This window comes from Bombina bombina, chromosome 3, assembly GCF_027579735.1.
Source record: "Bombina bombina isolate aBomBom1 chromosome 3, aBomBom1.pri, whole genome shotgun sequence".
Lineage (NCBI taxonomy): Eukaryota > Metazoa > Chordata > Amphibia > Anura > Bombinatoridae > Bombina > Bombina bombina.
Genome location: NC_069501.1, coordinates 1262940913 through 1262962340, shown reverse-complemented (window position 1 = coordinate 1262962340; position 21428 = coordinate 1262940913). Strand labels below are relative to the sequence as shown.

The following is a 21428-nucleotide window of genomic DNA, read 5'->3' as shown; positions in this document are numbered from 1 at the left end:
GTTGAAGAAATAGCAATGCACATGGGTGAGCCAATCACATGTGGTATCTATGTGCAGCCACCAATCAGCAGCTACTGAGCATATTTAGATATGATTTTCAACAAAGGATATCAAAAGAATGAAAAAAAATAGATATTAGATGTAAATTGGAAAGTTATTTAAATTTGCATATGGGATTGATATGGGTTTCATGTCCCTTTAAATGGTGTCTTGGAAAACTGGTCAACTTAGTAAACATCTGATTTTAGTCTAAAAGGATTGTAACAGAAACTCTTGCCAGATAACACAATGCTTGCTCTGATTATGAGATCTAGAAATCCATGCCCATTAAAATATGTTTAAAACATACTTTTTACTTTAATGCTGCAAATTATGCTTATAGATTCTTTCATTATGCAGTAAATATAAAAATGTCTTGATCCAGTGGCGGCTGGTGAAATTTAAAGATGGTGGGGCGCTTGGCCTCACCCCTTTAAATAAAGCCACACCATCAGGTGGCACTACCAATTCATTAATTAAATAAATAAAAGGTAGACGGAAACACAGAAAAGCACTCAGGGGGAAAGGGAGAGAGAGACGGGGGGAGAGAGACACAGAGGGTTAGAGAGAAAGAGAGAGAGATACAATCACACACAGAGGGGTTAGAGAGAGAGAGAAAGAGAGAGAGACAATCACACACAGAGGGTTAGAGAGAGAGAAAGAGAGAGAGACACAATCACACACAGAGGGTTAGAGAGAGAAAGAGAGAGAGACACACAATCACACACAGAGGGTTAGAGAGAGAGAAATAAAGAGAGAGAGACAATCACACACAGAGGGTTAGAGAGAGAGAGAGAGACACAATGATTCAATCACATACAGAGGGTTAGAGAAAGAGAGACACAATCACACACAGAGGGTTAGAGAGAGAAAGAGAGAGACACAATCACACACAGAGGGTTAGAGAGAGAAAGAGAGAGACACAATCACACACAGAGGGTTAGAGAGAGCGCGAGAGACACAATCACACACAGAGGGTTAGAGAGAGAGCGAGAGACACAATCACACACAGAGGGTTAGAGAGAGAGCAAGAGACACAATCACACACAGAGGGTTAGAAAGAGAGAGACACAATCACACACAGAGGGTTAGAGAGAGACACAATCACACACAGAGGGTTAGAGAGAGAGAAAGAGAGAGAGAGACACAATCACACACAGAGGGTTAGAGAGAGAAAGAGAGAGAGAGAGAGAGAGAGAGAGAGAGACACAATCACACACAGAGGGTTAGAGAGAAAGAGAGAGAGAGAGAGACACAATCACACACAGAGGGTTAGAGAGAGAAAGAGAGAGACACAATCACACACAGAGGGTTAGAGAGAGCGCGAGAGACACAATCACACACAGAGGGTTAGAGAGAGAGCGAGAGACACAATCACACACAGAGGGTTAGAGAGAGAACGAGAGACACAATCACACACAGAGGGTTAGAAAGAGAGAGAGAAAGAGAGAGACACAATCACACACAGAGGGTTAGAGAGAGACACAATCACACACAGAGGGTTAGAGAGAGAGAAAGAGAGAGAGAGAGACACAATCACACACAGAGGGTTAGAGAGAGAGAGAGAGAGAGAGAGAGAGAGAGAGAGAGAGAGACAATCACACACAGAGGGTTAGAGAGAGAGCGAGAGACACAATCACACACAGAGGGTTAGAGAGAGAGCGAGAGACACAATCACACACAGAGGGTTAGAGAGAGAGCGAGAGACACAATCACACACAGAGGGTTAGAGAGAGAGAGAGAGAAAGAGAGAGACACAATCACACACAGAGGGTTAGAGAGAGACACAATCACACACAGAGGGTTAGAGAGAGAGCGAGAGACACAATCACACACAGAGGGTTAGAGAGAGAGAGAGAGAAAGAGAGAGACACAATCACACACAGAGGGTTAGAGAGAGACACAATCACACACAGAGGGTTAGAGAGAGAGAAAGAGAGAGAGAGACAAAATCACACACAGAGGGTTAGAGAGAGAGAAAGAGAGAGAGAGACACAATCACACACAGAGGGTTAGAGAGAGAAAGAAAGAGAGAGAGAGAGACACAATCACACACAGAGGGTTAGAGAGAAAGAGAGAGAGACACAATCACACACAGAGGGTTAGAGAGAGACACAATCACACACAGAGGGTGAGAGAGAGAGAGAGAGAGAGAGAGAGAGAAAGAAAGAGAGAGAGAGAGACACAATCACACACAGAGGGTTAGAGAGAGACACAATCACACACAGAGGGTTAGAGAGAGACACAATCACACACAGAGGGTTAGAGAGAAAGAGAGAGAGAGACACAATCACACACAGAGGGTTAGAGAGAGACACAATCACACCCAGAGGGTTAGAGAGAGAGAGAGACACAATCACACACAGAGGGTTAGAGAGAGACACAATCACACACAGAGGGTTAGAGAGAAAGAGAGAGACACAATCACACACAGAGGGTTAGAGAGAGACACAATCACACACAGAGGGTTAGAGAGAAAGAGAGAGACACAATCACACACAGAGGGTTAGAGAGAGACACAATCACACACAGAGGGTTAGAGAGAAAGAGAGACACAATCACACACAGAGGGTTAGAGAGAGACACAATCACACACAGAGGGTTAGAGAGACGCATAAGGGATGAGTGAGTCTGAGGGGGAGGAAGAGAGACAGAGAGAGAAAGAGACCATGGGGGAGAACAACACATAAGGAGAGAGATGGATAGAGAGAGAGACACACACACACACAGACATACAAGGGGAGGGGGAGAGGGACCACTGCATTTTTAAGTAATAAAACAGCAAAGCTACAGAGACTAAGTGAGACTATAACTAAATGAGACCATACATTAGTGTGCAGTACAGAGGCAAGCTGCTAAGTTAGTGGGTGTAAAGTTTGAGTAAACAAAATACAAAAACGATCCTTTGCTGTAAAAGAGTAAAAAAAAACACTAAACCACATTCATTGAATTATCATTTTCACTAACAGAATCCTTTTCAGTAAAATCTTACTTTAATAAGATGGGGCTGAAACACTGCTCTCTGTGCCTCTCTCTTCCTGCTCTGTATAAGGATTCAGGAAGTGACAGTGGCACATTCCACTGCACTTAGAGGGGAAGAACAGAACTCTCTTTTTCACTTTAGCAAAGCTAGCAGGTTCACAGGACAGCAACAAAATAAATGAAAGTTGTTTTTTTCCGTTTTTGTTTTATTTTATATCATTTAACATCCAGCCCCAACTTTAAGTTCCATTTACTAATGCCTCTCACTGGATTGGTTCAGCCCAAATAGGACTGCCTCAAATAAGCAGTTAATGGGCCATGCAATGATCTTAACCACTTTCATCCAGTAGATGGCGCAGCATGTTGTGTAATGGTGGGCAGACCTGCTTGTGCCTCTTCATTGCACAACATATAGCTGTGAAAAAAAAAATGCTGGGGAAAAAAATACAATTTTTTTTTTTATTTTTTTTTGAAAGTCAATAAAAAAAAATATATTTTTGCCCATATGAGAGGTGAAGCACTGCCTCACCTGCCTCTAGTGACTGCACATCACTGATCACAAATAATACTTCAGTGTACATGGAACCCTAAAGTATTAATGGTGGGTCATAACCCAATGGTTCTCTGTATGCGCTAAATGCACAGAGGCTTATTCTATTTATCCTCAGACTTCTGATCCCACGTTAATACATTATTTTTATCCCTTAAGTAGTTAATGCAATTGACTGCCTGCCTACATAATCAACAATGATTTATTTATACAGATGCTATTTTATTTCATATAAGGTTTATGTCACTGCATATGCTCTTATGAATAGTATAGATATATATTAATGTATATTACCATGATTTGATTTTATTCAAGGTGACATATAACCCTGATACCGCAGGTATAGTGTGTCAAATTTGTTATCAGTGCTGAAATACGAAAAAGAAATGGCACTACTCAAGATAATCTTAGCCTTATACTGTTTAAAGAAAGCCCATTGCTGCTGTGTATAGTATGGTGTCCAATTTAAATCATAAACTGTTAAAAATAAAACTTTATTAGACTTCATTAAAATTGGGTACTTAAAATCACTTGCAGGTATAAGATATGTGCAATGCTCAAAAGAGCTTGATATCTGATAGGCACCTGGTGTATATTAGTTCATCAAATGAATTCAAGACTGGGGGGCTCTAATGCAGATATCCCTTATTCAGTCAACATTAAAGTGTCAAAAGGCAATACTCTGACTTAGTAAGTCCAATAAAAACTAGATACTCTCAAGTTGTAAAACTGCAGTATGTTGCAACATCTTAAAGAAAAATGAATCAGTGTTTATTGATGGCCTGTATAAACAGCATATTGTACTATTATTATTCACCACTAGAGGGTAGTAATGTACAACTAATGATAGAAATAATCGGGAGAAATGAAAATTGAATCTCTGTAACAATAATAATTGGATACAAGTTTATTTAAATTGATATAGTGTGCAAACTGATTGCTACTTGTACTTAAAGAAAAAATTTCGGCGAGATTACGAGTTTGGCGTTAACAGGGGTGCGGGGCTAACGAGGCTTTTTTTTCTAACGCTACCTTAAGCCAATGCTGGTATTACAGGATTTTTTAAACCTGGCGTTAGCCGCAAAAAGGTGAGCGTAGAGCAGAATTAAGCTCCACATCTCACCTCAATACCAGCGTTGCTTACGGTAGCGCTAAGCTGGCTAAACGTGCTCGTGCACGATTTCCCCATAGGAAACAATGGGGCTGAGCTGGCTGGAAAAAAACCTAACACCTGCAAAAAAGCAGCGTCCAGCTTCTAAAGCAGCCCCATTGTTTCCTATGGGGAAAGAAAAAATATGTCTGCACCTAACACCCTTAACATGAACCCCGAGTCTAAACACCCCTAATCTTACACTTATTAACCCCTAATCTGCCGCCCCCGCTATCGTCGCCACCTGCATTATACTATTAACCCCTAACCTGCCGCTCCGGACACCGCCGCCACCTACATTATCCCTATGAACCCCTAATCTGCTGCTCCCAAAATCGCTGCCACCTACATTATACTTATAAAACCCTAATATGCCCCCCCAATGTCGCCGACACCTACCTACAATTATTATCCCCTAATCTTCTGACCTATAAATAAATTTATTAACCCCTAAACCTAAGTCTAACCCTAAGTCTAACCCCCCCTAACATAAATATAATTTAAATTAAACGAAATTAATGTAACATAATTAAATAAATTAATCCTATTTAAAACTGATAGCATTCTATCAGCCAATCGGAATTGAAGAGATGCCATCTTAATCAGAATTAAGGTAGAAAAAATCCTATTGGGTGATGCAATCAGCCAATAGGATTGAACTTCAATCCTATTGGCTGATTAGAACAGCCAATAGGATTGAGCTTGCATTCTATTGGCTGTTCCAATCATCCAATAGGATTTTCCCTACCTTAATTCCGATTGACTGATAGAATTCTATCAGCCAATCGGAATTGAAGGAACGCCATCTTGGATGATGTCACTTAAAGGAACCTTCATTCGTCGGGTAGTCGTCGGCCAGGAAGGATGCTCCGCGTCCGATGTCTTGAAGATGGACCTGCTCCGCACCGCATGGATGAAAATAGGAGATGCTGTCTGGATGAAGGCTTCTGCCGTCTGGAGGACCTCTTCTTCCCGGCTTGGATGAAGACTTCTACCCGTCTGGAGGACCACTTCGCCCGGGTTCGTTGAGGACTTTGGCCCGGTTGGGTGAAGACTTCTCAAGATAGGGTGATCTTCAAGTTGTTAGTGTTAGGTTTTATTAAGCAGGAATTGGGTGGGTTTTAGAGCAGGGTTGGGTGTGGGTGGTGGGTTTTAATGCTGGGGGGGTATTTTACTTTTTTTACAGGTAAAAGAGCTGATTACTTTGGGGCAATGCCCCACAAAAGGCCCTTTTAAGGGATATTTGTAATTTAATATAGGGTAGGGCTTTTTATTATTTTGGGGGGCATTTTTATTTTATTAGGGGGATTAGATTAGGTGTAATTAATTTTGAAAACTTGTAATTATTTTATTATTTTCTGTAATTTAGTGTGTTTTTTCGTACTTTAGATCATTTTATTTAATTGTATTTAATTGTAGTTAATTTAGGGAATTCATTTAATTGTAGTGTAGTGTTAGGTGTTATTGTATCTTAGGTTAGGTTTTATTTTACAGGTAAATTTGTCTTTATTTTAACTAGGTAGCTATTAAATAGTTACTAACTATTTAATAACTATTCTACCTAGTTAAAATAAATACAAATTTGCCTTTAAATAAAAATAAATCCTAAAATAGCTACAATGTAACTATTAGTAATATTGTAGCTATCTTTGGGTTTATTTTATAGGTAAGTATTTAGTTTTAAATAGGACTAATTTAGTTAATTGTAGTAATTTTATTTATATTTATTCAAATTATATTTAACTTAGGGGGGGTTAGGGTTAGACTTAGGTTTAGGGGTTAAGAACTTTTATATAGTGGCGGCGACGTTGGGGGCAGCAGATTAGGGGTTAATAAGTGTAGGTAGGTGGCAGCGACATTGGGGGCGGCAGAGTAGGGATTAATAAATATAATGTAGGTGTCGGCAATGTTGGGGGCAGCAGATTAAGGGTTAATACATATAATGTAGGTGGCGGCGATGACCGGAGCGGCAGATTAGGGGTTAATAAGTGTAAGATTAGGTGTGTTTAGACTCAGGGTTCATGTTAGGGTGTTAGGTGTAGACGTAAAATGTGTTTCCCCATAGAAATCAATGGGGCTGCGTTAGGAGCTTTACGCTGCTTTTTTGAAGGTGTTAGGTTTTTTTTCAGCCGGCTCTCCCCCATTGATTCCTATGGGGAAATCGTGCACGAGCACGTTTAGCCAGCTCGCCGCTACCGTAAGCAGTGCTGGTATTGAGGTGTGATGTGGAGCTAAATTTTGCTCTCCGCTCACTTTTCTGCAGCTAACGCCGGGTTTGTAAAAACCCGTAATACCAGCGCTGTCTGTAGGTGAGCGATGAGGGAAAACTGCTCGTTAGCACCGCACCCCTGTTAACGCAAAACTCGTAATCTAGGTGTGTATTTGTTAAACTTTGGTAATGACTATTGAATTCCTTCTGAATAGCTGCAATGTTCGCTTGATCACCTCAATAAATTAAAAATAAATAAATATACAATCTAACTACTTTTGTTAAGATTGCTCTGGACTGGCTTACGGATTCAAATAAGATCTCCTCTTCTGAGATAGAAAGTTCGATAATTTATGCTTATTCTTTAAAAGCTAATCTCCATTGTACTAAAAAATACCTCCCTGTAAATAAAGCGATCTTACTTACTTTTAAAAATGTTATTATTGCTTGGCAAAAAATGTATAGTTTCCTGGATATAGATTTTAGATTTTCCTTTTTTTTACCCATCCGGGGAGAGTTCCTGCCTGGAATTTATTGTGCATTTTTTTATTAGTAGTCTGCTAAGAGGAACAAATATTTTCACCAAGTATTTTCTTCAGCTGGTCAAATAATTTACTTTAATAGTGTTATTCAGACCTTTGAGGTTCCCAGATCAAATTTATTTGTATATTTTCAGTTATGCCATTTTATTATTATTCAATTATTCTCAAAACTGGAATCTAGATCTTCTATATCGATGGTCTGAAATGAATAAACCTATCAAAAAATGTGCCTCCTACAAACATTCTACTTCTCTTTTATATAACATTTTGTTTGCCAAACAAGGGCAAAATCACCTAGATAAAATATAAACTTGTTGGTCTACTCATTTTCCCTTTCTGGAAATATAAAATATTGAACAGATCTTTTTGTTACTAGAAAGGTTAGTAATCTCTGTTGGATGGAAAGAATATCACACTAAATTAATTCACAATACATATATTTCACCCACTAAATTGGCCAAATTTTATACCAATAAAGACTTTCGTTGTCCAAAATGTCAGTTTGATAAAGCAGATACCCTCCATCTATTTTGGTATTCTCCCTGAATATATAAATTCTGGTATTAAGTGAATTTTTGGTATAACAAACATTGTTGCAATAATTTAAAAATCTGCTCTCATCATGTAATTGTCTTTCTCCATTTTAATGTGGCAGCTACTAGACCAGGTATTTACAAAAGTTTAAGTACTCTTATTATGGTGGTCAGAAATTTGGGTCGCGATCCGATATACGGCGTAGTTTTTGGCGCAAGTGAGGTAACCTGCGCCGCCCGTAGTTTCACCTCGCACATCGGGGTATAACATATACCCCGCCGGCAGTTGCTAAAGTGCCCCAAAGTAATTTAATCAGCCAATCGAAATTGAAGTTCAATCCGACTGGCTGATTGGATCAGCCAATAGAATTGACGTTGCATTCTATTGGCTGATCCAATCAGCCAATCGGATTGATCTTCAATCAGATTGGCTGATTAAATCAACCAATCTGATTTTTCCTACCTTAATTCCGATTGGCTGAAAGAATCCTATCAGTCAATCGAAATTCGAGGGACGCCATCTTGGATGAAGTCATTTAAAGGACCAACCATTTGTCGGGTAGTCGTCGGCCGAGAAGGATGTTCCACGCCGGAGGTCTTCAAGATGGAGCCGCTCATTGCCGGAAGTATGAAGATAGAAGATGCCGCTTGGATGAAGACTTCTGCCAGATGGAGGACCTCTTCTGCCCTGATTGGATGAAGACTTCTGCCCGGCTGGAGGACCACTTGTGCCCGGATCGGATGAAGACTTCGGCCTGGCTGGGTGAAGACGGCTCAAGGTAGGGTGATCTTCAATGGGGTAGTGTTAGGTTTATTTAAGGGGGGATCAAGTGGTTTTAGAGTAGGGGTGTGTGGGTGGTGGGTTGTAATGTTGGGGGGTATTGTATTTCTTTTTTTACAGGTAAAAGAGCTGATTACTTTGGGGCAATGCCCAGCAAAAGGCCCTTTTAAGGGCTGGTAAAAGAGCTGATTACTTTGGGGCAATGCCCCGCAAAAGGCCTTTTTAAGGGCTTTTCGTAATTTAGTTTAGGATAGGGAATTATATTATTTTGGGGGGCTTTTTTATTTTATTAGGGGGCTTAGATTAGGTGTAATTAGATTAAACTTCTTGTAATATTTTTTTATTTTTTGTAATTTAGTGTTTGTTTTTTTTGTAATATAGTTTAGTTTATTTAGTTGTATTTTATTATTTTATTATAGATAATTGTAGTTTATTTATTTAATTAATTTATTGATAGTGTAGTGTTAGGTGTATTTGTAACTTGGGTTAGGATTTATTTTACAGGTAATTTTGTAATTATTTTAACTAGGTAGCTATTAAATAGTTATTAACTATTTAATAGCTATTGTACCTAGTTAAAATAAATACAAAGTTACCTGTAAAATAAATATAAATCCTAAAATAGCTAAAATGTAATTATTAGTTATATTGTAACTATCTTAGGGTTTATTTTATAGGTATTTAGTTTTAAATAGGAATAATTTAGTTAATAATATTAATATTATTTAGATTTATTTAAATAATAATTAAGTTAGGGGGTGTTAGGGTTAGACTTAGGTTTTGGGGGTAATATATTTAATGTAGGTGGGGGCGGTGTAGGGGGGTCAGATTATGGGTTAATAAATTTAATGTAGGTGGCGGCGGTGTAGAGGGGTCAGATTAGGGGTTAATAAATTTAATGTAGGTGGCGGCGGTGTAGGGGCGTCAGATTAGGGGTTAATAAATTTAATGTAGGTGGCTGCGGGGTCCGGGATTGGCGGTTTAGGGGTTAAACACTTTATTTAATGGCAGCCTGGTCCAGGAACGGTGGTTTAGGGGTTAAACACTTTATTAGGTATTGCGGTGGGGGATTGCGGTTGACAGGTAGATAGACATTGCGCATGCAATAGGCATTTTAGGGAGTTACGGTGCTCCCATACTCAGCGAAAGGCCTGCTATGGCTGCTTTTTATGGCGAGGTGAAAATGGAGTAAGTTTTCTCCATTTTCGCCACGTAAGGCCTTGCGCTGGATATTGGATACCAAATTGCACAGATTTTATATGTTAGTCTATGGGGAAAAAAACTACGTCCGACGGGTGAAATATACGTGCCGCATTTATATGGAGCGCTGTATATAGGATACCAAACCTGTGCAAAAACTGACATCGCTGGCTTTTGCGGGCAACGCTGCATATCGGATGGGGCCCCAGAATATTAATCTCTTTTCTGAAAATGGGGTTCAAGATTTTTTGATAAGTGACTACCAATAATTAAAACACATTCTCTAGTAGTTCAAAAACAGATCCTAAGTACCTTATTTAATACAAAAATATTTTCAGAAGCAGCCAATGATGGAGTTTTTCCATCTCAATGGGTTCCAGCTTCCCCTGTAATCATGTAAGACATGAGGGCTTTCATAAAAAGTCTGAACTCTTTCTAGATTGAGAAAGCAGGAAAATAGGGAATTATGGGTTTTTTTCTCTCTCTTTTTCTCTCTGCTATTTTCATCTTCTTTTTTCCCCTTCCCTGATATAAAATAAAAGAAAAATAATATCCAACTCAGGCTTAACATTTATTGTAACACTGACTATGATAAGCAATATGAATTTTTCTTTTTTTTTTCAAATCAATGTCTGATTATTCTGTAAAATTCCAAATGTGACAAATCTTACAAAGTATGTATGCACTTTTTCTTTTATGTTGTTATATTTCTGTTGTATACCCTGATTTGGATTATAAATAAAGCTTAAAAAAAAATCCCAGCTGCCATTTGCCATTTATTTTGAGGCCGTTTATTTTGAGGCCATAGAACAAGCCACTGAGCTGTTGTTCGTTCCTGGTAGAGCGCTTCTCTCTTTGTATGCAAATTATTATGACCCTGGGGAAGTCTCCCTATGGGTGATGGGGGAAACCAGACGTGGACTCCTTGCCCAGTGTGTTTAGAGGAATGTGGCTGCACCTCACTGACGAGGCCCATAGGAGGCCGAAACGATCGTCTGGGGTTGTCATGTTCCTTGTTCAGAGGAGAATTGCCTGGTATTTCGGGGCTGGACTGACCTTACTTGGCGGGATCAGACTGATATACTTCAGGAAAGTTTTCTTCTGTGAAAAGCACACTGGTCTAAAAGAGGCTGCTTCCGGGTGGTAAATCGCCATAGAACAAGCCACTGAGCTGTTGTTCATTCCTAGAGCGCTTCTCTCTTTGTATGCATTTTATGGCTTGACCATATTCTTATGGACCACTGTCTTTGAAATTTTAAAGATGGAAGCAACCTGACACTCACTGTTTACCTCTGTCTGTAAAACCAGAAAACGAACCCTTCTTTTCCTCACTCAAAACATTTTCTTTTTTCCACTCTTTTTTTGCATGGTCAGTGATGACCACAACAGTAATACATAAAATATAATAAATACGCTAAATACGCAGTAGTTTCTAGAATAAAACAAAAATGTTAATTTTACTCAAACACATACTTATAAATGCAAACAAAATTATTATAGGAGTTAATATTATTCATATAGATTACATTAAAAAATAGAAAACAAATGTTGTTTTAGGATAGTGGTGGTTTAGGGGTTAATAGTGTAGGTGGCTTATTGCAGATTGGTTTGTGGCAGTTTAGGGGTTAATAGTATAGGGGTTAATAGTGATAGGAGTTATGGTGGATTAGGAGTTAATAGTGTAGCGGGATAGTTTGCGACGGAGATGTGGTGGTTTAAGACTTAATAGTGTAAGGGGTTGTATTGCGATGGAGGTTAGTGCACGAGTATAGGTGTTAGTTTGTTTTTTCATTTTGCTGCTCTTTTAAAAACAATTCAGTCATTGTGACATTGTAAATTTAATATCCTGCACTATTGGGTTTAGTGTGAGCACACAATTTTCATTTTGAGCTCGTAGTACCAGCGAAGGTAACTTTCGAGGGTTAGTTGAAATTACCACTCTACTTGTAATCTAGCCCTTCATCGACAAAGAATAATAGTTGACAAAAAGTGAAATTGAATTATAGGGACCGTCGAATACTATCAAGTATTGTGGTCAAACAAAACAGAACTATTTAAGCAAATATGACAGCAAAACCCAATATCCAACTTGAAAACCCTGTTTCCACAAAAAATAGTCTGCAGAGAACTTCACAAAGCCAACATCCATTGAATAACTGCAATTGCTAAACCTTTAATTAGACACCAATGCTAAATTGTGAAATAGAGGGTGTCATGATCATAAAACTTGGTCAGTTGCAAACTGAAAATGAGTAGTATGGTCTGATGAATCCTCATTTACATTATTTCTCATAGGTAAACATTATGTATGGAGAATTTAGAATGTCTGGTTACAACTCTCAAACATGGTGATATATCTGTGGTGATTTTAGAAGCCATAGCTTTGTATTTGGCTGTCCCCATCATTACCTTAAATGGTTGAGTTTCTGCCAGCAAGTACTTGGAATTCTAGGTGATTAGGTGCATCCTGTGCTCCAAATGTTGTTCCCAAATAATGATACAATTTTTCAAGATGATAATGTGCCCATACACACAGCCATTACAGTTCAGACTTAGGGGCCGATTTATCAAATGTCTGTCCGAGATGATCCGATAAGCGGATTATGTCCAACAGACATCGCTGAATGCGGATAGTATACGGTCTCTGCATTCAGCATTGCACAAGCAGTTCTTGTGAACTGCTGGTGCAATGCTCCCCCTGCAGAATTACTAGCAGGGGGTGTCAATCAGCCCGATCGTATCTGATTAGGTTGATTGCTTTCCGTGGCCTCAGAGCAGGTGGACAGGTTATGGAGCAGCAGTCTTTAGACTGCTGATTTATAACTTCTATGTTCTTCTGTTTCCGTTTGAAACTTGATAAATAGGGCCCTATGTTTGAGAAGCCCTAAGATGAACTTCAATTTCTGCCCTGGCCAGCACAATCACCTTACTTGAATATCATCAATCCACTGCAGAAAGTTTTATAGAGCATATTTAGAAGCAAATTCCTTCCTCCAACATCTCTGAAGCATTTGGCTGATGTTCTGATACTACCTTAGTGACCAGACTGTTTTTCAATTTTCTTATCGCTAAGGACCAGTGCTGTTTTTACATTTCTGGGGTGGTTGTGTTTAGCTGTAATTTTCCTCTTACTCATTTACTGTACCTACACATACAGTATTATATACCATTTTTCTCACCATTAAAAGATACAATTATTTTCATCTTATCATATAATTTACTATAAAAAATGTTTTATAAAATATGATAAAAAAATTGAAAAAAACACATTTTGCTAACTTTGACCCCCAAAATCAGTTATACATCTACAACCACCAAACCGCACCTTGCTAAATAGTTTCTAAATGTCCTGCGTTTAGAAATATCCAATGTTTACCCCCTAAACCCATTAAAGGACAGGGATTTTCAAACTTAAACTTCCCCAAAAGACCAGAGTATTTTTTTTTATCATTGTTGCTATCACTTCATTTAAACAGAAGTAGAGTCTTTTTTTCTTCTTCATATTTACCTATCAAAACTATATATATATATACTGACCAACCAAAGTATTAATCTAGGCCCATTTTGGTATATTGCATGCTACCATTTCACTGCCAAATGCGATAAAAAATAAATCGTTAACTTTTTCACAAACTTTAGGTTTCTTACTGAAATTATTTACAAACAACTTGTGCAATTATGGCACAAATGGTTGTTAATTTCTTTTCTGCAGTGTAGGATCCCCCTTACACTCCAACTTCCCTAATCCCCCAAAAGTTCTCTAACCCTCCCCCCTCTACCTATTTGCCGCCATATTAGGTACTATAAAAAGGTACTATATAAAAAAGAAAACATTTTTATCTGTATTGCAGCTGGCCCCCCTCATTACCCTACCCCTCCCAGATCCCTTCTCCACAACGGATTTATGTATGTATGTATTGGGTACTTATAAAGCACAGCTAATCACCCATAAGGGTCTCAAGGCGCTGCTCATTTTATCGACCTCGGAAGGATGAAAGGCTGAGTGGACCTCGCCGGGGATTGAACCTGCAACCCTTGGGTTGCTACAGAGCTCAGCCACAGTGCCTTAGCATGCTGAGCTATCTGTCCGGCTTCCACATAGGATCCTCCTCTCCCTTATTCCCCCTCCTCCCTTCCTCCTTCCCCCTCACTGCGGCTCAATAATTTTTTTTTCAACTTTCCTGTAGCGTGGTGTAGTTGTCCCACCTCCTCCGGCACTCCTCCAGTGATGGGCCACCCACCTGCCTCCCTCCTAACCCTTCCACACCACCAACGATCTGCACCATCGCTGGCCAATGCAGAGAGGGCCACAGAGTGACCCTCTCTGCAGTGGCAACTGACCGGAGGATGCAATACCCTAAGAGTGGCTGGAAGCGATCGCAATCGCTTCCAGCGCTCATTTTTACTAGGGACGTACCAGGTATGTCCAGTGTCATAAACTGACAATTTTTGCAGGACGTATCTGGTATGGCCTCCGTCATTAAGGGGTTACATCACTAACAATTGTTTATATTATTTTTTTGTTTATATAAGATGTTTGGGATGTACTCTTTTACACTGCTCAACAAAAACATTTCTGACTTGAAAATACTTACTTATAATTAATTTCATCATGTGAAAAACAAATATGAAATTTAAATCTCTCACAGCTAGATTACGAGTTTTACGTTATGAGTGAAAATAGCATCTTTATGCTTCATACCGCTGCTTTCTCCCTAATGCCGCTATTACAAGTCTTGTCAGAATAGGTGTACCGCACAACTTTTTGGCAGTCACGCTATGTCAGTACCGCACGTTTAAAAAAGTCCTTTTTCAATGGAACTTCCATAGCGCCGGTATTACGAGTTTGCCTGGGAGGCCAAAAAGTGAGCGGTACACTCTGTAACCACAAGATCCGTACCGCCATCTAAAGTCAGTAGTTATGAGTTTTATGTTACAAAGCTGTACCATACAATTTATAACTAAACTGTCACAAAGTACACTAAACACCCATAAACTGCCTATTAACCCCTAAATCGAGACCCTCCCACTTTCCAAACACTAAAATAAAATTATTAACCCCTAATCTACAGCTCTGGACAGCGCCGCCACTTAAAAAAATGTATTAACCCCTATTCCGCCACTCCCCGACATCGTCGTCACTATAATTAACCCATTAACCCCTAAATCGCCACCCTCCCGCATCGCAAACACTATTTAAATATTATTAACCCCTAATCTCCGTCCGCCCACACCGCCGCTATAATAAACCTATTAACCACTAAACAGCAAGTCCCCCACAATGAAATATACTAAATTAAACTATTAACCCCTAAACCTCTGGCCTCCCACATCACTACATAATTATATTAACCCCTAAACCTAACCCTAACACCCCCTAACTTAAATATAATTAAAATAAATCTAAACAAAACATACAATTATTACCTAAATAATACCTATTTAAAACTAAATACTTACCTATAAAATAAAACCTAAGCTAGCTACAATATAACTAATAGTCACACTAAAACCTAACATTACAATAAAATTAAATAAATGAAATTAATAAGATACAATTATCTAAATTACCAAAAAATAAATAAACACTAAATTACACTAAATAAAAAATGAAATTATCAAAAATAAAAACGAATTACTCCTAATCAAAATAAAAAAGCCCCCCAAAATAAAAAAAAACCCTAGCCTACACTAAACTGCCAATGGCCCTTAAAAGGGCCTTTTGCGGGGACATTGCCCCAAAGAAATCAGCTCTTTTACATAGCAATTAAAAATACAAACATCCCCCCAACAGTAAAAACCCACCACCCACACAACCAAACCCCCCAAATAAAATTATTTCTAAATAAACCTAAGCTAACCATTGCCCTGAAAAGGGCATTTGGATGGGCATTGCCCTTAAAAGGGCAATCAGCTCTTTTATGAAGTGCCCAAACCCTAAGCTAAAAATAAAACCCACCCAAAAAAAACCTAACACTAACCCCCGAAGATCAACTTACAGTTTTCGAAGTCCGGATATCCATCCTCATCCAGCTGGCAAAGTCTTCATCCAAGCAGGCAGAAGTCTTCATCCAAGTGGGCAGAAGTCTTCATCCAAGTGGGCAGAAGTCCTCATTGAAGTGGGCAGAAGTCTTTATCCAGACGGCATCTTCTATCTTTATCCATCCAGCACGGAGCAGGTCCATCTTCAAGACATCCGGCACGGAGCATCCTCTTCTTCCGATCGTCGCTGGAAAATGAAGTTCCCTTTAAGTGACGTCATCCAAGATGGCGTCCCTTACATTTCGATTGGCTGATAGAATTCTATCAGTCAATAGGAATTAAAGGGGAAAAAATCCTATTGGCTGTTGCAATCAGCTAATAGGATTAAGCTCACATTCTATTGGCTATTCCAATCAGCCAATGATTGGAATAGCCAATGATGGACCGGCTCTGTGCTGGATGGATGAAGATAGAAGATGCCGTTTGGATGAAAATTTCTGCCTGCTTGGATGAAGACTTTTGCCCGCTTGGATGAAGACTTCTGCCCGCTTGGATGAAGACTTCGCCGGCTGGATGACAATGAATGTCCGGACTTCGAAAACTGTAAGTGGATCTTCGGGGGTTAGTGTTTTTTAAGGGTTTTTTGGGTGGGTTTTATTTTTAGCTTAGGGCATGGCAAAAGAGCTAAATGCCCATTTAAGGGCAATGCCCATCCAAATGCCCTTTTGAGGGCAATGGTTAGCTAATGCCCATCCAAATGCCCTTTTGAGGGCAATGGTTAGCTTAGGTTTATTTAGATAGAATTTTATTTGGGGGTTTGGTTGTGTGGGTGGTTGGTTTTACTGTTGGGGGGGATGTTTGTATTTTTAATTGCTATGTAAAAGAGCTGATTTCTTTGGGGCAATGCCCTGCAAAAGGCTCTATTAAGAACCATGGCAGTTTAGTGCAGGTTAGGGTTTTTTTATTTTGGGGGGGGTGGCTTTTTTATTTTGATAGGTCTATTAGATTAGGAGTAATTCGTTTTTATTTTTGATAATTTCATTTTTTTATTTTGTGTAATTTAGTGTTTATTTTTTTGGGTAATTTAGATAATTGTATTTTATTAACTTAATTTATGTAATTTTATTGTAATGTTAGGTTTTAGTGTAAGGCAGGTTAGGTTTTATTTTACAGGTAACTTTGTATTTATTTTAACTAGGTAGTTAGAAAATAGTTAATAACTATTTACTAACTAGTCTACCTAGTTAAAATAAATACACACTTACCTGTGAAATAAAAATAAAACCTTAGCTAGCTACAATATAACTATTAGTTATATTGTAGCTAGCTTAGGTTTTATTTCACAGGTAAGTATGTATTTAGTTTTAAATAGGTAGTTAGGTAATAACTGTAAGTTTAATTTAGATTTATTTTAATTAGATTTAAGTTAGGGGGGTTAGGGGTTAATATATTTATGTAGTGTTAGTGATGTGGGAAGCCAGAGGTTTTGGGGTTAATAACTTTAGTATAGTGGCAGCGACATAGGAGATGGCAGATTAGGGGCTAATATGTGTAAGTAGGTGGCAGTAATGTTAGGGCCAGCAGATTAGGGGTTAATAAATGTTTGTAGGTGGTGGCGATGTTTGGGACGGCCGATTAGGGGTTAATAACTGTAATGTAGGTGGCAGCTATGTTAGGGGCAGCAAATTAGGTGTTAATAACTGTAATGTAGGTGGCGGCAATGTTAGGGGCAGCAGATTAGGGCTTAGTAACTGTAATGTAGGTGGCGGCGATGTTAGGGGCTGAAGATTAGGGGTTAATAACTGTAATGTAGGTGTCAGCGATGTTAGGGGCTGAAGATTAGGGGTTAATAACTGTAATGTAGGTGGCGGCGATGTCGGGGATATGCATATGATATGGAAATATTGTGTATGTAATGTGAGAAAGCTAAAGGACCAATAAATACAGTAGATCTGCATAAACAACAAATGCATGTTGACAAGACAATGCAATTAATTTCAAATGAGTAGTAGATTATGAGGCCGAATTATCAAATGTCTGTCAGACCTGATCCGACAGTGCGGATCAGGTCCCCAAGACCTCGCTGAATGCGGAGAGCAATATGCTCTTCCTTATTCAGCATTGCACCAGCAGCTCACAAGAGCTGCTGGTGCAATGCCACTCTCTGCAGATTCACTGCCAATGGGCTGCCAGCAGGGAGGTGTCAATTAACCCGTACTCGATCGGGTTGAATTGTGGCAATTTCTGTCTGTCTCATCAGAGCAGGCAGACAGGGTTATGGAGCAGAGGTCTTTAGATCGCTACTTCATAACTGGTGTTTCTGGCGAGTCTGAAGACTTGCCAGAAACACGGAACCTCAAGCTCCATTCGGAGCTTGATAAATGGGCCTCCATGTCTATTTCCACTTCCCCTGTATCATATGACAGTCATTAGCCTATCACAAATGCATATACGTATATAATGTGACTTCTTGCACATGCCCAGTAGGAGCTGGTGACTCCAAAAGTGTAAATATATCAAGACTGTGCACATTTTGTTAATGGAAGTAAATAGGAAAGTTGTTTAAAATTGCTGCACGATCTGAATCATGAAAGTTTAATGTTGACTTGAATGTTCCTTTAACTAAATGTAATATGCTTGGAATAAAAAGAAAATGTAGCCAAAAGTTGTATATAGGGTTAACACTTGACTTACTCTAATGGATAACAATGTTTGTTGACATGATAACTTGTGAGAGATAGTAGGACAGAAAGGAAATGTGAACAGAATGGTAAGGAAATAATAGCAACAAACAGGAAAAAATCATTGTAGAAAAGTAAGAGGAGTAAAAAAAGAGATTTTGAAAAAAAAAAACTGCTAAAGAGGAGCAGCGTGAAAGTAATAAAAAGAAAACATAATTTAATTATTGTAACAGTCAGTTTAATTGAAACATTTTCATCCTATAAATACCTGCCATAGAACATTTTCATCCTATAAATACCAGCCATAGAACATTTTCATCCTATAAATACCTGCCATAGAACATTTTCATCCTACCTGCCATAGAACATTTTCATCCTACCTGTCATAGAACATTTTCATCCTATAAATACCTGCCATAGAACATTTTCATCCTACCTGTCATAGAACATTTTCATCCTATAAATACCAGCCATAGAACATTTTCATCCTATAAATACCTGCCATAGAACATTTTCATCCTATAAATACCTGCCATAGAACATTTTCATCCTATAAATACCTGCCATAGAACATTTTCATCCTATAAATACCTGCCATAGAACATTTTCATCCTATAAATACCTGCCATAGAACATTTTCATCCTATAAATACCTGCCATAGAATATTTTCATCCTATAAATACCTGCCATAGAACATTTTCATCCTATAAATACCAGCCATAGAACATTTTCATCCTATAAATACCTGCCATAGAATATTTTCATCCTATAAATACCAGCCATAGAACATTTTCATCCTATAAATACCTGCCATAGAACATTTTCATCCTATAAATACCTGCCATAGAACATTTTCATCCTATAAATACCTGCCATAGAACATTTTCATCCTATAAATACCTGCCATAGAACATTTTCATCCTATAAATACCTGCCATAGAACATTTTCATCCTATAAATACCTGCCATAGAATATTTTCATCCTATAAATACCTGCCATAGAACATTTTCATCCTATAAATACCAGCCATAGAACATTTTCATCCTATAAATACCTGCCATAGAACATTTTCATCCTATAAATACCTGCCATAGAACATTTTCATCCTATAAATACCAGCCATAGAACATGTTCATCCTATAAATACCTGCCATAGAACATTTTCATCCTATAAATACCTGCCATAGAACATTTTCATCCTATAAATACCTGCCATATAACATTTTCATCCTATAAATACCAGCCATAGAACATTTTCATCCTATAAATACCTGCCATAGAACATTTTCATCCTATAAATACCTGCCATAGAACATTTTCATCCTATAAATACCAGCCATAGAACATTTTCATCCTATAAATACCTGTCATAGAACATTTTCATCCTATAAATACCAGCCATAGAACGTTTTCATCCTATAAATACCTGCCATAGAACATTTTCATCCTATAAATACCAGCCATAGAACATTTTCATCCTATAAATACCTGCCATAGAACATTTTCAAAGATGATCCAACAAAAGAAATACAAATAAACCCTTATAAATATATTATATTTAAGCCAAAATGAATTAGCAACAAAATTAAAACTAAGAAACTCAATTTTAAATGCGATAAACTGGTGCTCTTTATTATTACAGATGCAGAAACCTGTATAACATGTCAAGAAGATCAATGGACAAATAATAAGAGAACTATGTGCATTCTAAAGACAGTGGAATTCCTTTCATTTGAGGACACATTAGGGAAAGTCCTGACTTCAGTCTCCATCTTCTCCTGTATTGTCAATATTGCTATTTTTGGGATTTTCATAAAGCATCACTCAACTCCTGTAGTAAAAGCCAACAACCAGAACCTCAGCTACACCCTCCTCCTCTCCCTCATGTTGTCCTTTCTATGCTCCTTACTGTTCATTGGACGTCCTGTGGAGGTGACATGCCTACTCAGACAAGCTGCATTTGGAATCATTTTTGCTATTTCTATCTCTTCTGTGTTGGCAAAATCAGTCACTGTTGTTATTGCCTTCAATGCTACTAAACCTGGAAGCAAGATAAAGAAGTGGGTGGGATCCAGAGTGTCCATTTGTCTGGCAATTGTCTGCTCTCAAGGGCAAGTTGTGATCTGCATGCTGTGGTTGGCTCTTAACCCACCATATCCAGACGTTGACACTCAGTCTTACATTGGGAAAATAATATTACAATGTAACGAGGGCTCTCTCACTGCATTCTACCTTGTGATAGGCTACATAGGATTCCTTTCTACAGTCAGTTTCATTGTGGCTTTCCTGGTTAGGAATTTACCTGCCAATTTCAATGAGGCCCAGATGATCACATTCAGCATGCTGGTGTTCTGCAGTGTTTGGATCTCTTTCATCCCAGCGTACCTGAGCACCAAGGGCAAATACATGGTAGCTGTAGAGATATTTGCTATCCTGGCCTCTAGTGCAGGACTGCTGGGCTGTATATTCATTCCCAAGTGCTACATTATATTATTTAAGCCTGAACTGAACACCAGGGCACATATGCTAAGTAATTATTGATTTGTAGATCTATTTACGACTGGAATAGAGGACATATACTTTTTGTCATCTATTTTTAATGCTAATAAGAATAAAATTGTTTGCAATATTTTGACTTTTAAATGTTTATCAAGTAGTAAAAGAAACCAAATAAACATAATCATTTCTGTTAACTATCATATTAACATTGAGCAGCAATTAGTATTAAGTAAACATATTTATAATTTTTATTAAAACAATCTCTGCCTAATCTTGTT

At 38.4% G+C, this 21428-nt stretch overlaps 1 protein-coding gene across 1 annotated transcript in view; it reads left to right on the top strand.

Annotated features, from left to right (window-relative positions):
• LOC128652717 (vomeronasal type-2 receptor 26-like) overlaps nt 1-21192 on the top strand; it is a 72691-nt gene extending 51499 nt beyond the window's left edge. Inside the window, exon 4 of the mRNA XM_053705649.1 lies at nt 20294-21192. Within this exon, the coding sequence (XP_053561624.1) occupies nt 20294-21192 (899 nt within the window). The remainder of the gene's footprint in view (nt 1-20293) is intronic.
• Nucleotides 21193-21428: the final 236 nt, after the last annotated feature.